Raw genomic sequence first — 17,265 nt, 5'->3', positions numbered from 1 at the left:
AATAAATTTCAATAAATATGTAAATATTTATGTAAAATTAATTTACATAATAAATATGTAAATAAATATGATAATAATTAATAATATTCATTTTTTCATTTTGGGAATGGATGAAAGCCTTGGATAAAAGCCAATTAAAATGGTTCGAGACTTAGCTTAAAAATATGCACATGAGAAGTCAGTCAGTTTATTTTATCTAAAATAATACATCAGCATTAATGTGTGTGATGTACACAAAAGATAATTTAATTGATGTTTATTTGGTTTCTTCCTGTTGCCGTGTGTCATCAATAAGTGAAGTTATGACTCTTTATTGAACACGGATGTCTCATTTGGTAAATGTTTGTTCTCAATTCCTCTTGTGCTTCTCTCCTTATTTTCCTTTCTTATTCTTTTCTTGTGTCCTCAGAGGGAGGAGCTAAGAAGCAAGGAAAGGAAGCAGGACAAAGTCACCTTTCCTCCACTACTATTATACTGTTAGTCTATACTTCATTATACTATTTCCATATTATTTATGTTGCTAATATTTGAGCTGAAGAGAAATTATATTGGGCATAAATTCAAAATTCAGTAGTTAATGGGACATGAAGCAATGGATAGGACATGAGGGTTAAACAGAAAGCATACCCACAAAAAGAACAGAGTTGTTTAAGATGGACTTGAAATGAATCAAGCTTTTATGCTTTGACATTCAATTAAAGCATGTATCCATTAAATATAAATAAAACCCACTGACTTCTGAATGGTGCATTCCTACCTCAGCACATCATGAAAGGTAACATCTCCACCACTGTGCAGTCGCTCCATCTCATAGCACATGTGCTTAAAGAGCAGCTTGTCTTTGTCCAGGTCCACCTCCAGCCGGCCCCTGAGCAGTCGCAGCAGAAACTTCACCCTGGAGGTGGGGATCACACCCTGCCCAACAGAGTAGCACCTCATTTTAACATCAACTCATTTCACAATGGGTCACTAATATTGCTGAACAAACTAGCACGCTGGTCCTAGATCAATTCTCAAGGTAATTATAGTGCACTGGCTACAACCAAAGCCTTCTAATCCCTGTCTGAGGAAACACAATAATGCTCACTAAAATTAGTTCAATAAGCATTATGAGTTTCATACCTTTTTGTTAATGGGATCTGTGTATATTCTGCTATGTCAATATTACTGCAGAACAGCTGGCTCGTTCATTACTGGCCATGTTATTTACTAATCATAAACCTGTCTGCTCCTATAGCAGCCCTTTGTGTGACAGTTCATCGACACATCTTTCTCTTTTGCTCTCAATAAGTCTGATAATGAAGATGCCACCTCCTCCTCTACCTCTCTGTGACAGACTGTAATAACTACCATTACTCTAGAGGTGAGAATGTCAATGCCTCCAAAGCTCTCATTTGCAGGGTTGGTCTCAGAAGGTGCACGCTCTGACATTAACGCATCGCACCTCGGATCAATGGAACATCTCCACCCTACCTCCCGCTTGTCATCCACCATGTTCCAAATGATCTGAAAGTGCCGCAGGTCGTTGTAGCTTAGCAACTGATCCTCCTCCGTGGAGTAGAACAAAGAAAAGTTCTCCACAATGATAGCTGGGGGAAGACAGGAAAAAAGTGGGTTGGTAAATGTTTGAAGAGCTCTCTCAACTCCTTCTGCATTCACAGCACTAGGGAAAAGTGTCAGTATTGCAAAAAAAAGCACACAGACATGACTCATCCTCCCAGGAGGGCAGACACAAAGGGCTGGCCTGGAACCAAATTTGCTCAGAAACTCATTCACATTCTGCTGGGACATCCTCCTAGTACTAATCTGTAATATTCTCAAATAGGAAAGATGATTCTATCACTAAGAGAAAGAAACTTAATCACTTCAAGGACAAAAGGTGCTAATAATATACCCTAGCTGTCGGGGAGAGACTGGGGCGTGTTATTGTATTTCATTAGCTAGTTTGGCTAATGCCAGACGGAGAAGGAAATGAGACAGGAAATTGAGTTGGGGGAAATGGAGCGTACCAACGAGCAGGTTCAGCATGATGTAGGCGATGATGACGTAGAACGAGCAGAAGTAGATAAGGGCGCCGGCGTAGTTGCCACAGTCTGTCTCCCAGTAGCGGTGCTTGTCTGGTGTGCAGAACGGAGGCTGTACCTGTAGAACCAGTCCAGCAAAAACACAGTCAACACAGGGAACCCAGAAAGCAAAGCAAGACCAACCTGAAAGGAATTTCTTAAGGATTTGGTCTGCCACTTACTGTCATATTATAATCATTAACCATGAACAGTGACAGTGACAGATGGTTTTCTCTGAAAGTTATGTGCATGCTAAATTATACATATTATCAGCTCTCCGGTGTTCTATGGATGCTGAGAATCTCAAGGTCTTAACCCTGGAGTGAGCACACAGAGATAACTGTTGGCTTACCATGCAGTCATGCATAATCTTATTCCAGTCTTCACCTGTGACGATGCGGAACAGCACCGTGATGGCCTTCCCTGCAGTGGAGAAGTTTGCGTGCCTGATAGAGCGAAAGAGTGAGAGAAATAAAGGAGTAAAGGGAAGAAGGGGAATAAGAGAAAAGCATCACACACTCATATCCCACATTCTCACTATGATACACAAAATCTAACTCTCAATACTATTTAAGAAAACGTTTTAGACAATGCCAGCTGCACCAGGAAGGACTGACATTTCTACAAGTGTTAGAGTGTTACAAATCTCACAAAAAGCATGCTGACACTGCTTAATCATCGCCTCCACAGTACCTGTTAATGTTCTCTCCGTATTTGACAGTGCCAAAGAGTACCACTCCGGCAAAGGCGTAACAAAGGAGCAGCAAGAACATGCCCACTATAATGAAGAAGCTCTTGTACATGCTCACCACCACCGTCAGCAGAAGCATCTTCAGAGTCACCTACGCACACACACATAAACACACACACATTTTGTTTTGTACTGTTAAAAGATTATTTCACAAAATTATTAGCTCTCTTTGAACATAAGTTATACCAAATTTTACTCACATGTTTTCCACATATGGTGAAAAACCTCAGCACTATCACACAAGTGCCCATCATGTAGGTATAGGCATTCTGAGGAAGCAGATAACAAATATGATCTTTTTACAGCAAGATTTTACTTTGATGCATATTTGGAATCAAGGTCAGAACAGTATAACGCTTGTATAAACTCCTTTTTTTTTTTTTTTACCAATAAAGAAAAGTGCAGAATGATCCATATGACGCCGAGCGACGTAACCAGCAGGTCATATCTGTTCCTCCTGCTCTGCCAATAACCAGCTGGTGACATGGCTATCAGCTTCATAGTAACCTGTTAGCACATCACAACCATGGCTGAAAAATGTTTGGCCACTGCAGCTAAACCTTTACCAATTACCGACACAGACTATGTTGTATAATCCAAAAGTAAAATTTACCTCTAGGACAAAGATGAATGTGAAAACTACAGACATGGTCGCCAGGGGAACCGTCACTGGGTCATCCACATCCCACTGAAATGTACACCAGAAAAATGGCACTGAATATCTAAAGTGAACTTGAGTTTGATGGATTAATGCGTCAGAAGACAATCTCTCACCTTGACAGACAGTAGAACAGACTGGGCTAAGACTAGCACTGCTATGCCTCGTTTGAAGAAAGGGTGCTGCGTGATGTCATACATCTTGGCACGGAGGCCACCATTTTCTAAAAAGGAAAAAGAAGACTAAAATGTCTGGACTTACATATTGATGTTCAAACATAGAATACATATAAAAGCAAGTGATGGGAATGTTCTTGTCACTAAGGGCCATATTCACAGTTGATTTTTACTCAGGGAAAGTTACACGTATTCAGAGATGGGTTAATCGTAAGATGGAGTTTCACTATAGCATTTACACCACTGCCTTTAAACATGCTTTTATGAAAAAAAATCAGGGACAGGAAATACACTCTGAAGAAAATAACGTTTTTTTTTTCTTTACTGTCAAACGTAATACATGTAACATACAAGCAAGAGACAAATGGAAAAATAAAAATTAAATACTAATATCATGATTTTGAATGAGAAGATGGCAAGCACTGAGATGCTTATAAAATAGCACTTGATCCAGCACATCCAATTATTTTGCATTTATTTTTTTTTAATATTGTGCACGGACAGTTACTCATGCACACAACTTAATGAAGCCATGAGATACTAAATCAAGGTCAAGAAATCATAATGCGTGTGAGATATAAACTATTTTTTATATTTATGTATTTAATGCCTATTAATACATACAGTGCATATAAAAAGTCTACACACCCCTGTTAAAATGGCAAGTTTTTGTGATGTAAAAAAATGAAACCAAGATAAACTATGTCAGAGCTTTTTTCCACCCTCAATGTGAAATTACAGTGTATAAAAATTAAGTGGAAAACAATCATGAACATTTAGGGAAAATAGGAAAAATAGAAAACTTCCAATAACCTGGTTGCATAGTTGTGTACACGCTTTTATAATTGGGGTTAGGGAACCAATCACATTCAATCTCATGTTCAAAAGTAATTATCATACAGCCCTCATCAATGAAATAATTCTGATTAACCCCACATAAAGATGCTGTTTCTATTGGATTTCCTTCACATCTTCTTGGTTTCTTCTGACTGCTGAAGCCATGGTACGCAAAGAGCTTACAAAGCCTGTACAGGGTCCCACTGTTGAAAGGTATCGATCAGGAGAGAGATATAAAAAAATTTCCAAAACATTAGATGTACCATGGAACACCGTGAAAGCCATCATCAACAAGTGGAGAAAATGGATCCCCACAGTGAGTTTACCAAGAACAGGACGTCCCTCTAAAATTCATAAAAGGACAAGACAAAAAAATTACCAGGGAGGCTGCCAAGAGACCTACAGCAACATTAAAGGAGCTGCAGGAATATCCGACAAGTACTGATTACTCTCTGCATGTGACAACAATCTCTCATATTCTGCACATGTCTGGGCTATGGGGTAGGGTGACTAGACAGAAGCCCTTTCTCATAAAAAACATCCAAGCTCAAATAAATAGTTCCATGATTCCAAAAGGTATGTTTGGTACAAAATAAAGCACACCACCAAAATAACACTATAGCCACGGTCCAGCATGGAGACAGCAGCATCATGCTTTAGGACTGCTTTTCTTCAGCTAGAACTGGGGCTTTAAATAAGGTGGAGGGAATCATGAATGGCTCCAAACACCAGTCAATTTGGCGCAAAACCTTAAGGCTTCTGCTAAAACACTTAAGATAAAGAGGAATTTCACCTTTCAGCACGACAACAACCCGAAGCACACCGCCAAATCAACAAAGGAATGGCTTCACCAAAACAAGATCAAGGTTTTGGAATGACCCAGCCAAAGTCCAGAATAGGCCTGCACAATATATCGAATTATTGAAATTTCACAAATGTAAATATCACAATATGAATATCGCAAGGGCTTGCAATAACCGAATGAATACTTTAATACTTGATTGTACACACTTATTATTAGCATTATCGTACCACATATCGCATAACGCATTATTTAACAAGTTATTCCATACCACATTTTTATTCAATATCGTGCAGTCCTAGTCCAGACCTAAATTCAATCGAAAATTCAGTCTGTGGGGAGACCTTTTCCAAGGAAGAATGGCAAAAATATGGCTAAGTCTAGATGTGCCAGACTGACTCACTCTTACCCAAAAAGACTGAATGCCATAATAAAATCTAAAGCTGCTTCAACTAAGCATCAATTTAGGGCTGTGCACACTTAAGCAACAAGGTTATTATACATTTTATGTTTCATTTTATTTATCTTGGTTTCATTTTTGTTACACCAAAAACCTGCCATTATAACAGGGGTGTATAGACTTTTTATATCCATTGTACAAACATAAGCAGCTGCATAACTCATCTCTGAATACCTGTAACATTCCATACATACTTTCCATACATAATAGATATTTTCACATTTAATATTGGCCTCAAATGGCATTCCACAGTTTTTTTACAGTACAGCCCAAATATAAATTTCAGCATGATTAAATCAAACTGTCATACCGTAGCAGCTGAATACTGATGTGCATTAGTATTAAATTCTCACTTTGAATGGAAAGCCCAACTCTGAATACAGCCCTACGTGATTAACAATACAAACATCATATCAGAGATGTATCTAAATGGAGAGAGAATTTGACAAGTCAAAAATGCAGGTAAATGAATGCCAGGTAATACACTATTATATGTCTGACTGTAACACTGTACACCTTGACCACGAGAGAATATTACAACCAGCTCATTCCATGAGCCCGCATTTGTTTTGAAATGTACTGTCATTTGTTACACCCAGGGTCTCAGTGCATTAGGAAATATGGTGTATAGAGAATTCATCACAAGTCACTAGGTAAGGAAGCCAGACACACAGCGTGCACGAGCCTGAACAGAGAATTGATGTTGTTCATGTCACTAGTGTTAAGGTATTGATTTTTTTTTTTTTTTTGCTGGTCTCCAGTGGCAGGCTAACTCGCCCTGAGAAAAATGCATTCTATTCCCACTGCTGCCTTCAGCTCTTACCAGAGCAGACTTCTAAACTAGTTTAAAACCCAACTGTGTATTAGAACTAAATATATAGAAAGAAAGAAAGAAAGAAAGAAAAAGAAAGATGGTGGCAATGTTGTCTGCTATATTGTCGTGTCTCTAAAAAGAATGAATGCCCTATATTTCCTTCTATTAACAGATAGAGTCATAGGGTTGAAAGGAAAATGAACCTATTATAATAAAGAAAATAAAGGGCACCATTAGTGGCAACTTTCACAGGTTTGCTTCGTGTTATATCATTATTTTGCTCTTTGTTGACACTGCTGTCTATTTGTGCTGGTTTACCATGTCAACATATTCAGCTTGTCTCCCCCTTATTTGATCATGCTGATTTCAGACAAAACTCAATACTTAACCATGCACCACTGTGCAGAGGCATCGCTGAGTGCATCTTAATAACAGTGAGCCTGCAAACAGCTCCCCTATCAATCAGCACACACAGTGTGTGGAGACACGGCAGGATTTGCTCACTTGACTCTCTAAAGTACACTAGGCCCATGGGTGTGCATGTTGCAAGCATCTGCATCTTCAACACTGAAGGTAAATGGGATTTTTCCATCTCATTGTGTAATTGTCTTGGGGGTGCGCCCTCAGGTAGGTGCGATGAGTGCTCAACTTTATTCAGTGCCTGGAATCTGAGGAGAGCTGATTAAGCACTCTAGCATTCTCGGTGAGAGCCTGGGGATGACTCATTAACAGTGAAGAGAGAGAGAAAGGGAGAGAGAAAAAGAGAGAGAGAGAGAGAGAGAGAGAGAGAGAGAGAGCAAGAGGGAGAGACCTGGACGTGGGGGAAGGTGCAGTGGCTGAGCAATCTTCAGCCTGCTCTTCAGGTCTTCCCATCTCCTCTGGTCCACTGTCAGCAGAGCTGTACCCTGAACAAATGCACAGAACAGAAATATACACCTACACCAACTATCCACACCAACATGTACAGAATCTACACAAAGACATCCATTTTCACACAGGAGTTCATGATCGTAGCTTACCTTGTTTTCATTAAAGTTAGCTATTACCACCCCCACAAACAGTGTGAGGCCAATCATACAGCCCAAGAACACGAAGACGTGGATGTAGATGCCGTGGGTCTGCAATAAGAGACAAGTACATCACCACTCAGTGTCTGCTTCAGGTGAGTTTAAGGCCCAGTCCTACTGTTCAGATAGTAACCTACCGGATCTACTCTGTGTATAATCACATCTCTGACCTCCACCCATCCCTTCAGAGACAAGACCTCAAAAAGAGCCAACATGGCATTACCAACGTTGTCAAAGTTGAAGTTGCGAGGGTTCGCCCTGGAAACACACATAACCAGGAAATGGTTAAAGGTGAACACAAGCCAGAGTCGAAATGGATGGTTCTGGATAACATCTCATAACTATTTATTCTATAATGGGCTGACACATTTTGTGGTGGCTGTTTTAAAACATTAGTGCAGTGAAGTGACAACAGGAAGAAAAGTCAGAAAAGACAGGTAGGAGAAATGTCTGGAAATGAAAGCAATTTAGAAATGAAGAACAATCTCAGAGTCAGTTCAGCCTATAACTACAACAGCCTTTTCTCCCAAGTGGTCAGGACTCTCAAAAACAAACCTATAGTGAATACCATCTCCCCCACTAGTCAATTTACCTACTTATCAACATCACTGTGTATTCATATCTTATGATGTTAAGTGGAGAAGTATGAAGGCTGTAATTTGACTCAAAGCAAATTTATTATAATTATACTAGTTCTGCTTTAGAAGATGCAGTAAATTATGAGCAAATCACTAGCATGTTATATAGAGGAGAGAAGATCCTCAAGTGTTTGAAGAGTAAATTCCACCAGTTACACTGTATGCAGGATTTGTTATAGGGTATGTCACACTCTGTGTAACTTCAAACATTAAATCTGAACATTAAAACTGGTAAAATTCCATTTGAAGGTTACAAGTGCAAACATTAGAGGTAAAAGTATGTCGAAAATGTGCTGAGTTTTGAGTTGACCACACTAGAATTTATACATAATATTACATTTATCACATTACTGGCTAAAATATCTTAACCAGGTTTAGATGCCAAACCTTTGCTGTTATGTGTCAAGCAGGATAACACAAGCTTTTTTAATGACACTGCAGCAATATACAGTAAGATCTATAATATCAGAATATGGATTCTAAAGTGCTCTGAGTTGCTTTTATGTTCAGCATCCATCATGTGGGCTCTAGCTGTCACATCACTCATTGGGGCACCATGGCTAGATTTGTCACTACACACACTCCTTGAGTGGCAATTCATCCATGTGCAATCTGTTATCTCTTACTCTCCCCCTACCCCCTAAAAACATGATGGCTTCACAGTTTTGAATTGCATCTTAATAATACTAATACACCAACTATTTAGCAATATAAAATTCTTCTGTAGGTCATTACCACACTCTGGGTACCCAAAATCCAGGTTTCGTCTCTCCTGCTCTGAGCTTTAGGTTGAGGTTTTTAGAGATGCTCACATTGATTCTGAACATGCCGTGGCAGTCTTTCTGCAAGGGTTTACAAAGCCAAAGGAAACATTTCAGTCCAAGGAAGTGCATTAATAAGATGTTAATACAGTTATAAGGAATAATGCATTCAGTCCTACCTCTTCAATTATATGAGGATCATTACATTTGGCAAGCTTCCCAGCAAAAAGCTGCACCCCAAAGCTCGCAAATACCAGCATTAATGTCAGGAGAAGAATGGACACCTGTGTGAATAGAAGCAAAACTATTTTGGATGGTGTACCCACTGAATAGATGTACACTGAATGCCAAGCAGCCATATTTGGTCAGGCTTTAGCAAAGAAGTCTGCCTGTACAGGCAAATGGTTCAGAGCAAGTAACAACATCAATCTGTCCCTTAATAATCTGTGACTTCATAAAATGTGTAGTAACACAGGCAATGGTTCATCAGTGTTGCATGTGATCAAATCTGATCGTCAAACAAGCATACACAAATCCCTCTAACAGTTTCCTCATTCGATCAAACTCACTGTCATGAAATCACATGTTTGGATCCAAGAGCATGTTGAATTTATTGAAAAGTATCACAGACAATCAAAACAAAAAGGCAACAATCAACTATATAATATATAATCAAATATTATATATTATATAATGTATATATAATGTACATATAAAGTTCAGTAATATCACAGGGCTATAAAGATGGAAGAAAATGTGTGCAATAGTCCATAGTTTATACAGGTATGTTTCTAATGTTGTGCATGAGTAGTAATCAGGTGGCCCTGAACACGGTTAGGTTACTTGCAGGTCCTCTAGTTATTCAGAGTTTAGAGTTTGTCAGCTGACTGAGAATTGTGGGAAACAGTTTATTTGTATTCAAGCGCTTCAAATGATAATCTGACTTTGCAGTTAAATAATCAAACTCAATATCATCAATAATTATAAGAAATAGTAATTAGAGTAGTATGCATAAAAAATAAAATTAGAAAAATAACACTGGTAATCACAATTGTAATAATCTTGTAGTAAAAAGTAGATAATAGGGATGTAGTTAGGGATCAACATGTAGTTGGATATGTGAAGAGGAATGCACAGACGTGGGCATTCACTAATTTAGTTGAGTAATAGGTGCATTTATATACAAAAGGTTTGCATGTGCAAGAGCTGCTTTAAGCTAAGGACCTAGATGTTGAGCCTCTGGCATATAAACCACATGTGTCTGGGCTATTCAGAGAAGCTTGGCTATCATTTTACATTTTTGGGGGATATTAATTCATATCAACCACATGCCAGATGCAATTTTTATTCATTCATTTTATTAATCTGTTTTTCAGCATTTCATTTCTTTCTGTTTGATTAAGGTCTCTCCAAAACCCTGTAGCATGCTGCACCCACTGGGATCATTAATAAATAAAGCTTTAATTCAAAGTGAATTTAGTTAAATCTCACTGATCGAGTTCTAAAATAAATAAAAAACTTTGTTATAAACAGGGTTCACATAATTACCTACAGCTGAACATAAAAATGGTTCAACCTTTTCTTTTCAAGCTGATTTCTTCCCTAAATAAACTTCCATAATTGTCTATTAATTTCAGAAAAATGAATGAGTGATTGCAACAGACAAACTACATGATCCATCCTTTCCTCTGTTGCCACTACGTTGATTTTATTTTATTTCAAGATTTTATTATGTGGACAATTTTTGCCAGTTTTGAGGATACCAAAAGAGACATCTTTATTCTGAGCAACCACAGATTCAGACACCTCTAACTCAGATTCACTGAAATAAATGGGTGACTGTGGCCTATTAAACGCTTTCCTTTCCATATAAATTAGGGTGTGGTTCAAGTTTGATGTGAATGAGGGTAAACAGGGTTGTGTCATATGCATGTGACATGTAAATAAGGGACAGGAGCTTGTTAAACCAATCAGCTAAAGCTGATTCATCATTACAAAAATTACCGTTTTGATGGCACACAACAGTTTCATGAATTGGCCTCAGATTCACTCAAACATCATCCTGGACATTCAAATCTGCATTCATTTCTACTCAGCTTTAATAAATAAAGGCTGTTACAACACCTGGAAAAATATACTGTATTATACGTCATGTAATTTTCAGATGTGAATTTTGTCGCTGATGCGTATGCCTTGGTCCGGACACCAGTGATTGCATTATTTTAAATTTAGTAACCATTTGTAAATAGGCATGACTTAGTAGCTGCACTCACCAGGAAGATTTCTTTGAATCCTTTGAGGACCTCACGCACCACCTTCCTCATCTGAGGCACCAGCTTGAAGATGCGCAGAGGACGCAGGCAGCGCAGCATCATCAAAAGCTGAGCACCTGATTCTGGAGGCACATTGGTGGGCAGCCAGCACAGGAAGATCAGACTGACCTATAGAAAGGAGAAAGAGACAGCAATTAAGACATGAGTACAGGAAAATGACATTTAAAGTTCTCCAGCAGTATGTCATAGAGTAATTAAAAAGTGTAATTGGTTAACTGATGCCTTCAAAAAGACCCAAGTTTACTGAACAAGTAAAAGAAATGAACACATTCATTTAACATCCATCAAACCAGAACATCTCTAAATAAAAATATCCACCTGATGATACTCTACACAATGCACCATTTTAATTTTACACCCTAGCAAATCCAATTGACGGGACATCAGACTGTCTGGACTTCTATAATTTAAATGCAATGATGAAATTAAAATAAGTTCACTTATTTTAATGAATAACATTGAACTCAATGTACGCAGGAAATAATTTATACTTTATAATAATTATAATTTGTATTACTAGTGCATTCAATTAATATTATATTTATAGTCATTACTGAACTGTCCTTATGTTTGAGCTCCAAATCATCAGGGAAGCCTCTAATCAGAGAGAACGCGAGCTTTCATATGAATTATCAACAGACTGAGCAATGACGAGGAAGAGGAATGGATCCATACTAAATAGATGAAAATGTCCATGACTCCACCAAAGTCTCGGATAACTGCAGTAGGGGTGAAGAAGAGACCGTCTGCCATGATTTTCAGGGTCAGCTCAATGCTCATGAAAATGACAAACACGTACTCGGCTATCTGTGGAGAGAAAAGAGACGTCCAACAGGCAGTGGATTTCAGCTCAGTTAATATTCCCTGAATGAAAATTTAGCTGTATGAATACCATGCAGAAAGAAATCAGCCTTGATGCTGAAGAGATCACTCCGCTAAAAGTGGTAGTGTGTATAAATGGAACAGCTCTCTTAAAATCAGCTATATTACGCTAAATACAGTGGCTTTAGCACTGTCGAAAGTGCTGCGTTAAAAAAAGCTGTTTTAAAATATCAAAGGCAGCCAAATCAGTGAGAATGACTTTCATCAGCTCTGTCTCTGTCTCCTCATTGAGAGGATGTGCTAATTGGAGACAATGAAGAGCTGAAACTCATTTCACTGTGAGCCAAATCAGTTTTAAATTGTTTGGTTAAATCGGTGGGAAAGGCCGTCAAATGTTTCTAGTCACAATCCAATTTAAAATAATGACCAAAGACAAAAACAAGGCAGTTATAATTTAAGTGTATATTTTTTCGGTTACCTGTAGAGTTGGCACATGCATGACCCTGGTGAACGGAGACTCAAACATCATGGAGATGCAAGAGCAGATAGTAACCACGATCATTACCCAGTCCAGATATGTGACCAAGCCTAGCAGATCACTGAGGAGAGAATTCACACACAAGAGGTTTACACAAAATACATTCAAGGCTTTCATCAGCCATCAGTAGGTCTTAGCAAACTGCACTGATAAGTGATAAGTGGCTTCATGTAACCTTTTGCGATCCCCAGCTACATATCTGCAAAACTAACTAACAACACCAGCCTCTAGTCTATTTAAGTGTCCAAAAAAAGTCAGAAGAACTTCTCCCAGTCTCAGACCCCTCAAACACATGACTATTACGAAGGTGGGTTTCTTTTAAAAAGGATATATATATTTATTTTTTATTTTAAATTTAAAGTTTCCAACTTACTATAACTGATGATATTTTGTGCTCTTCACTGCTCCTGTTACAGGATCTGTTTTCGAGCTGCTCATCAAAAACAAATTCATAAACACTTTAACAATCATGCATTTTGAGTGAATCATCAAAGTGAATCAAAATAGTTGCTTTGTACTGATTGTAAATCGTACGCGTTGAAGCGGGCCCGCACGATCGTTCTGCAGAAGTTCCTGAAGCGATGTTCTCTCCCCACTATGAAGAGCGGCTTGTCGAAGTAAGGATGATTCTCTCTCAGCTCCTCTTCTTGCACTTTTCTGGTAAGGAAGAAGTCCAAATAAAAAAGAATAAATCATTTCAAAAGTTAGGTGCTTAGGGAATGTGCTACATATCCTGTTTCTTATTATCAAGGGACAATATTGCTGCTGAGGATGCCATGTGGGATTGGTAGAGAAACTGATGTATAAGTGCTAAGCTAAGTCAAGCTGTGTGCTCTCTTTAGCGAGTGCAAGCAGCTGAGTCCCAGGAGACAAGCTAGCTGAATATTGCTGAGCATGACTTTAAATATCCCTCTGTTCCTTCAAGCAAATATTATGTAGAGTATAGAGCACCTGGGTAATACACCCGGGTGTTGCACATATTTTTCATAATATAAAAAAAGTACAGCAGCAGGTAAAGCATGACTCATGCTAATAGTGCCTGAGGAGAGCAGTCTGTCTGGTTGAGTGTGTATATGTGTGTGTGTGTGTGTGCATGAATGCATCCAAGGGCCCTGCTTTACCGTTTCATCTCAGCCTGTTCCTTCTTCTCCTGGATCATCTTGATCTCGCTGTCCTCTCTCTGAGCGTTGCGGTAGCGTACAGTGCTTGAGTGCTGCACATGGAATAAACACATTCCACTTATAACTTTTATCTCCATCTGGCTGTCAAATATCAGTGTGCCTGAGTGACAAAGAGTGTGTATGTGTGTGTACGTACGTCTTGAGTGAGCGTCTCTAGTGATTTGCCTCTGCTGATCCTCTGGCTGGTGGAACCGTGTCTGAGAGACCTGAGCAAGCACATCATCACCATCATCATCATATCATTAAAATGAACACAAGCCATTACAATCTGTTTTATTTCTTTTACTTTTTCATATCACGGCAACATATAGTGGAACAAAATACTTCAAGAGCAAAGAAAAATGAAGACAAAATAGTCAGTATGACTAAATGACTATAATAATATTCAGTATAGTAATAATAATAATAATAATAATAATAATAATAATAATATTGGCTACTTATTGGAGACCAATTCCACCACTAAATTAAAAAAAATTCAATTTAAAACCCCTGTGGGACAGCAGTTTGAGCACCATGGTTCTAGATGAATACACACCCACAGCATATAATACTGTGTTTAATGAATAATACTATATGAGCTGCCCGTGTCATTTTTCATGTGTGTGTTGATCAGACCTGCGCTCCTGGCGAATATGATGCTGCACACTGAGGATGGAGCGCTCTTTGGTCGGTTGGCCCTCAAAGGAGCCACTCAGCATGCGCTGTCTGGTGCAGGCTCTGCAACCATAACCCAGCGAACAGCTTCAGTAAACACACTTTTCACAAACATAGTACGACAAATCTAATTCAAACACACCAAGCTTAAAGCAATGTACAAAAGTGGTCAAATACTTAGCTGATACAGCTGTCATATTAATTGTTGCCCTGTTGGTCAATTATAACTTGGTTTGAAATAATTGAAATAATGTAAACCACACATGAGACAGGCTGTATGTGTTTCTGCATGTGGTTTAGTATTTGAAGTATTCTGCAAACATTTATTTAAGTTTTAGCATTAAAAAATAATATGGGTGAGGTTGATTGGACAGCTTGGTAAATGAATTAATTTGATATTAGTTTTACTATAACATCATTCTTAAAGAAGTATTAGCTACAGTAGTATTATAACTCCAGTGCAAAACTAACAAAGCCAGTATCATATACCAAACATGTCTGGTATAGTTGAAGAGTAAAGAGGCTTCTGGGACTAAACATACACCCATAAAGCTTTATATAAATAGTCAAGTTTTGTTTTCAGTTCTCTCTTTTCCTTGTTATTAAATCATACAGTGAGAATAGATATATTCAGTATTATCATATAAGCTCCATCTGTAGTATATTATTGAGTATTAACATTGCAGACACTGACTGAGTAGTCTCTGAAGAATGGACTGCCCTCTATCGTCACGCACTGTGTACACACACTGCACCATATCATGGCAGATGGCACTAATTAGCATACAGCGAGTAGCATAGGTAGGGAGCAGGTCTGAATTGCTGCCCCACTGCAGAGAGGAAAACTAATTAATCCCTTTTTAACCTAGTGAAATATAGAGCATGCAATCTGAACATCTAAGCGTGCACCCTGGCATTACGGTAAATTGGGGTCAGTTTCTTTTTTCTCTGAGAACCCCAATGTCTTAAACAAGAAAAGAGGCTTTCTATCAACCCTGCTGAACAACTGCACTGATGTCATCGGTCTTTGCCACAGTTGTAGCCCGACCAAATGGAAGGCCATTATTTTGCTATTCGCATCTCTGCCGTTTCATCCATAAAGGTCCAACAGTCTGTGCGTGCATACACATTCAGCCATTTCCTCATCATCATCATTCAGGCTGTTAGCCTGTCGTTCATTGACGCCACTATGTTGCCCATTAATTGCAAAGTCATGTACCAGAACACCAGCTAATGACAATCTGGGCTTCAGGAGAATGTGTCAGCCTCATTTATGACCAGTCATTGTGATGTGTCTCTGTGTCGGCACAGGCAGACAGACCCAAAGCCCCAGACGGCACAAGCAGACAACGTGGGATGGCTACTGATGTGCTGTCTGGCAGTTAAGAAGGAGGAGAAGGAGGGGTGTTGTGTGTGTGTGTGTGTGTGTGTGTGTGTGTGTGTGTGTGTGTGTTATGCAAGCAGATAGGCTTGTGCAGGTAAGAACTCTTTGCAGACGTGCTCTGAAACCTGATGGTGAACCACCAGGAGCAGGAGCCCCATGTGACCTAGTGTGCGATATATTCAGCCTGACACTGCTAGAAGCAACATAGCTGCCAATCTCACAGCAGTGCCAAACATTTAATTATTAATTAGCTTATTCATGCTGATAGGTGCCCTACAAAGAAGCTGGAGATGAAAGCTCCATTATCTGACCTGACACTGGACTGGATGGACAACAAGCCTGACAAACTCCTAACAGACTGAAAACAAAAAACACTTTTTCCTGTAATGGAATTAAAGTGTTAAGTGCCAGTGCAGAACTGCTATATGTTCTGCTTTACTACACATTAGCATCACATTACATTGCATCTTGTACCACATCACCCTTTCCAATAAAACTAACCTTTAGGATAAGCAAATACCTCTATAACAGTTCATCTTTGTACCACAGAAGTGCACAATATTTTAGTTTAGGAAAGAACTCCAGTATCTCAAACAGAAGGTTTTCCCCAACATACCGTAGGATTTTATTGACGGTTGTTTCTTTTTCCAAGAGATTGCGAGCACGGATGCTGAATATTGATTTCCTCAGCTAAAGCAGAGAAATATATTTAGACAGGAAGCCACACAAAGGAGACATATTACACAAAGATCAATATGAAGTGCAATTCATATGCAGGCATCGGCAAAAATTTATGCTATTGTGCTGGAAAACATCTACAAACAAGGTTAAGCTTTCACTTCTAATGAAAGCAGCTAAACATTGATATATAACTCTAGTTATTGTGGATTCACAAATTCACAGCCTTTTGGAAGAGCTCTATGCTTATTAATTGATGTATCCCACTATTACTCAGAGTGATAATTGAGAGATATAAATCTAAATGTTTGTGTTACCTTCTGATCAATGTATTTATTGTCCTCAATGGCCGACCTCTTGGAGTGGTCACAGGAGGAAGAGGAGGCAGAAGGAAGCCTGCGGAACAGACAGCTGGGGTCCTGCTGCTGCCGGTCTATAAACTGTTTCATAAAGCTCTCCCTATATCACAAACAAGCATATAAAGCATGAGCATTTCATGATATATTCCACAGGATGGCTTAAGGGTCCCATGAAATAATCTTACATTTCAGTTTTGTACTTCTCTGCAAGCTTTAACATACAGTGGGCTCCAAAAGTCTGAGACCATTAATGAAAATGCTTCTATTTTGCATTCCTTTTTAATTT

General features: G+C 38.8%; 1 protein-coding gene across 5 annotated transcripts in view; it reads right to left on the bottom strand.

Annotated features, from left to right (window-relative positions):
- Window positions 1-17,265, bottom strand: part of nalcn (sodium leak channel, non-selective) — an 81,800-nt gene that overhangs the window by 5,085 nt on the left and 59,450 nt on the right. For 4 of the 5 annotated variants that reach the window (XM_026913126.3, XM_026913127.3, XM_034304884.2 and 1 more), the window contains 24 exons: window positions 16,938-17,079; window positions 16,559-16,632; window positions 14,520-14,621; window positions 14,038-14,107; window positions 13,842-13,933; window positions 13,255-13,377; window positions 13,094-13,150; window positions 12,661-12,781; window positions 12,036-12,167; window positions 11,301-11,468; window positions 9,207-9,311; window positions 9,002-9,108; window positions 7,766-7,886; window positions 7,581-7,679; window positions 7,373-7,466; window positions 3,589-3,695; window positions 3,428-3,502; window positions 3,202-3,321; window positions 3,015-3,083; window positions 2,757-2,905; window positions 2,416-2,509; window positions 2,010-2,142; window positions 1,474-1,589; window positions 758-915 (listed from right to left, as the gene is read on the bottom strand). In XM_026913126.3, coding sequence (XP_026768927.1) covers window positions 758-915; window positions 1,474-1,589; window positions 2,010-2,142; window positions 2,416-2,509; window positions 2,757-2,905; window positions 3,015-3,083; window positions 3,202-3,321; window positions 3,428-3,502; window positions 3,589-3,695; window positions 7,373-7,466; window positions 7,581-7,679; window positions 7,766-7,886; window positions 9,002-9,108; window positions 9,207-9,311; window positions 11,301-11,468; window positions 12,036-12,167; window positions 12,661-12,781; window positions 13,094-13,150; window positions 13,255-13,377; window positions 13,842-13,933; window positions 14,038-14,107; window positions 14,520-14,621; window positions 16,559-16,632; window positions 16,938-17,079 — 2,628 coding nt within the window. Of the gene's footprint in view, window positions 1-757; window positions 916-1,473; window positions 1,590-2,009; window positions 2,143-2,415; window positions 2,510-2,756; window positions 2,906-3,014; window positions 3,084-3,201; window positions 3,322-3,427; window positions 3,503-3,588; window positions 3,696-7,372; window positions 7,467-7,580; window positions 7,680-7,765; window positions 7,887-9,001; window positions 9,109-9,206; window positions 9,312-11,300; window positions 11,469-12,035; window positions 12,168-12,660; window positions 12,782-13,093; window positions 13,151-13,254; window positions 13,378-13,841; window positions 13,934-14,037; window positions 14,108-14,519; window positions 14,622-16,558; window positions 16,633-16,937; window positions 17,080-17,265 lie in introns of those variants that run through there. The other variant, XM_026913129.3, reaches the window with a different exon arrangement.

Source organism: Pangasianodon hypophthalmus, chromosome 5 (genome assembly GCF_027358585.1).
Source record: "Pangasianodon hypophthalmus isolate fPanHyp1 chromosome 5, fPanHyp1.pri, whole genome shotgun sequence".
Classification (NCBI taxonomy): Eukaryota; Metazoa; Chordata; class Actinopteri; order Siluriformes; family Pangasiidae; genus Pangasianodon; species Pangasianodon hypophthalmus.
This window is presented reverse-complemented; position numbering and strand designations above follow the sequence as displayed.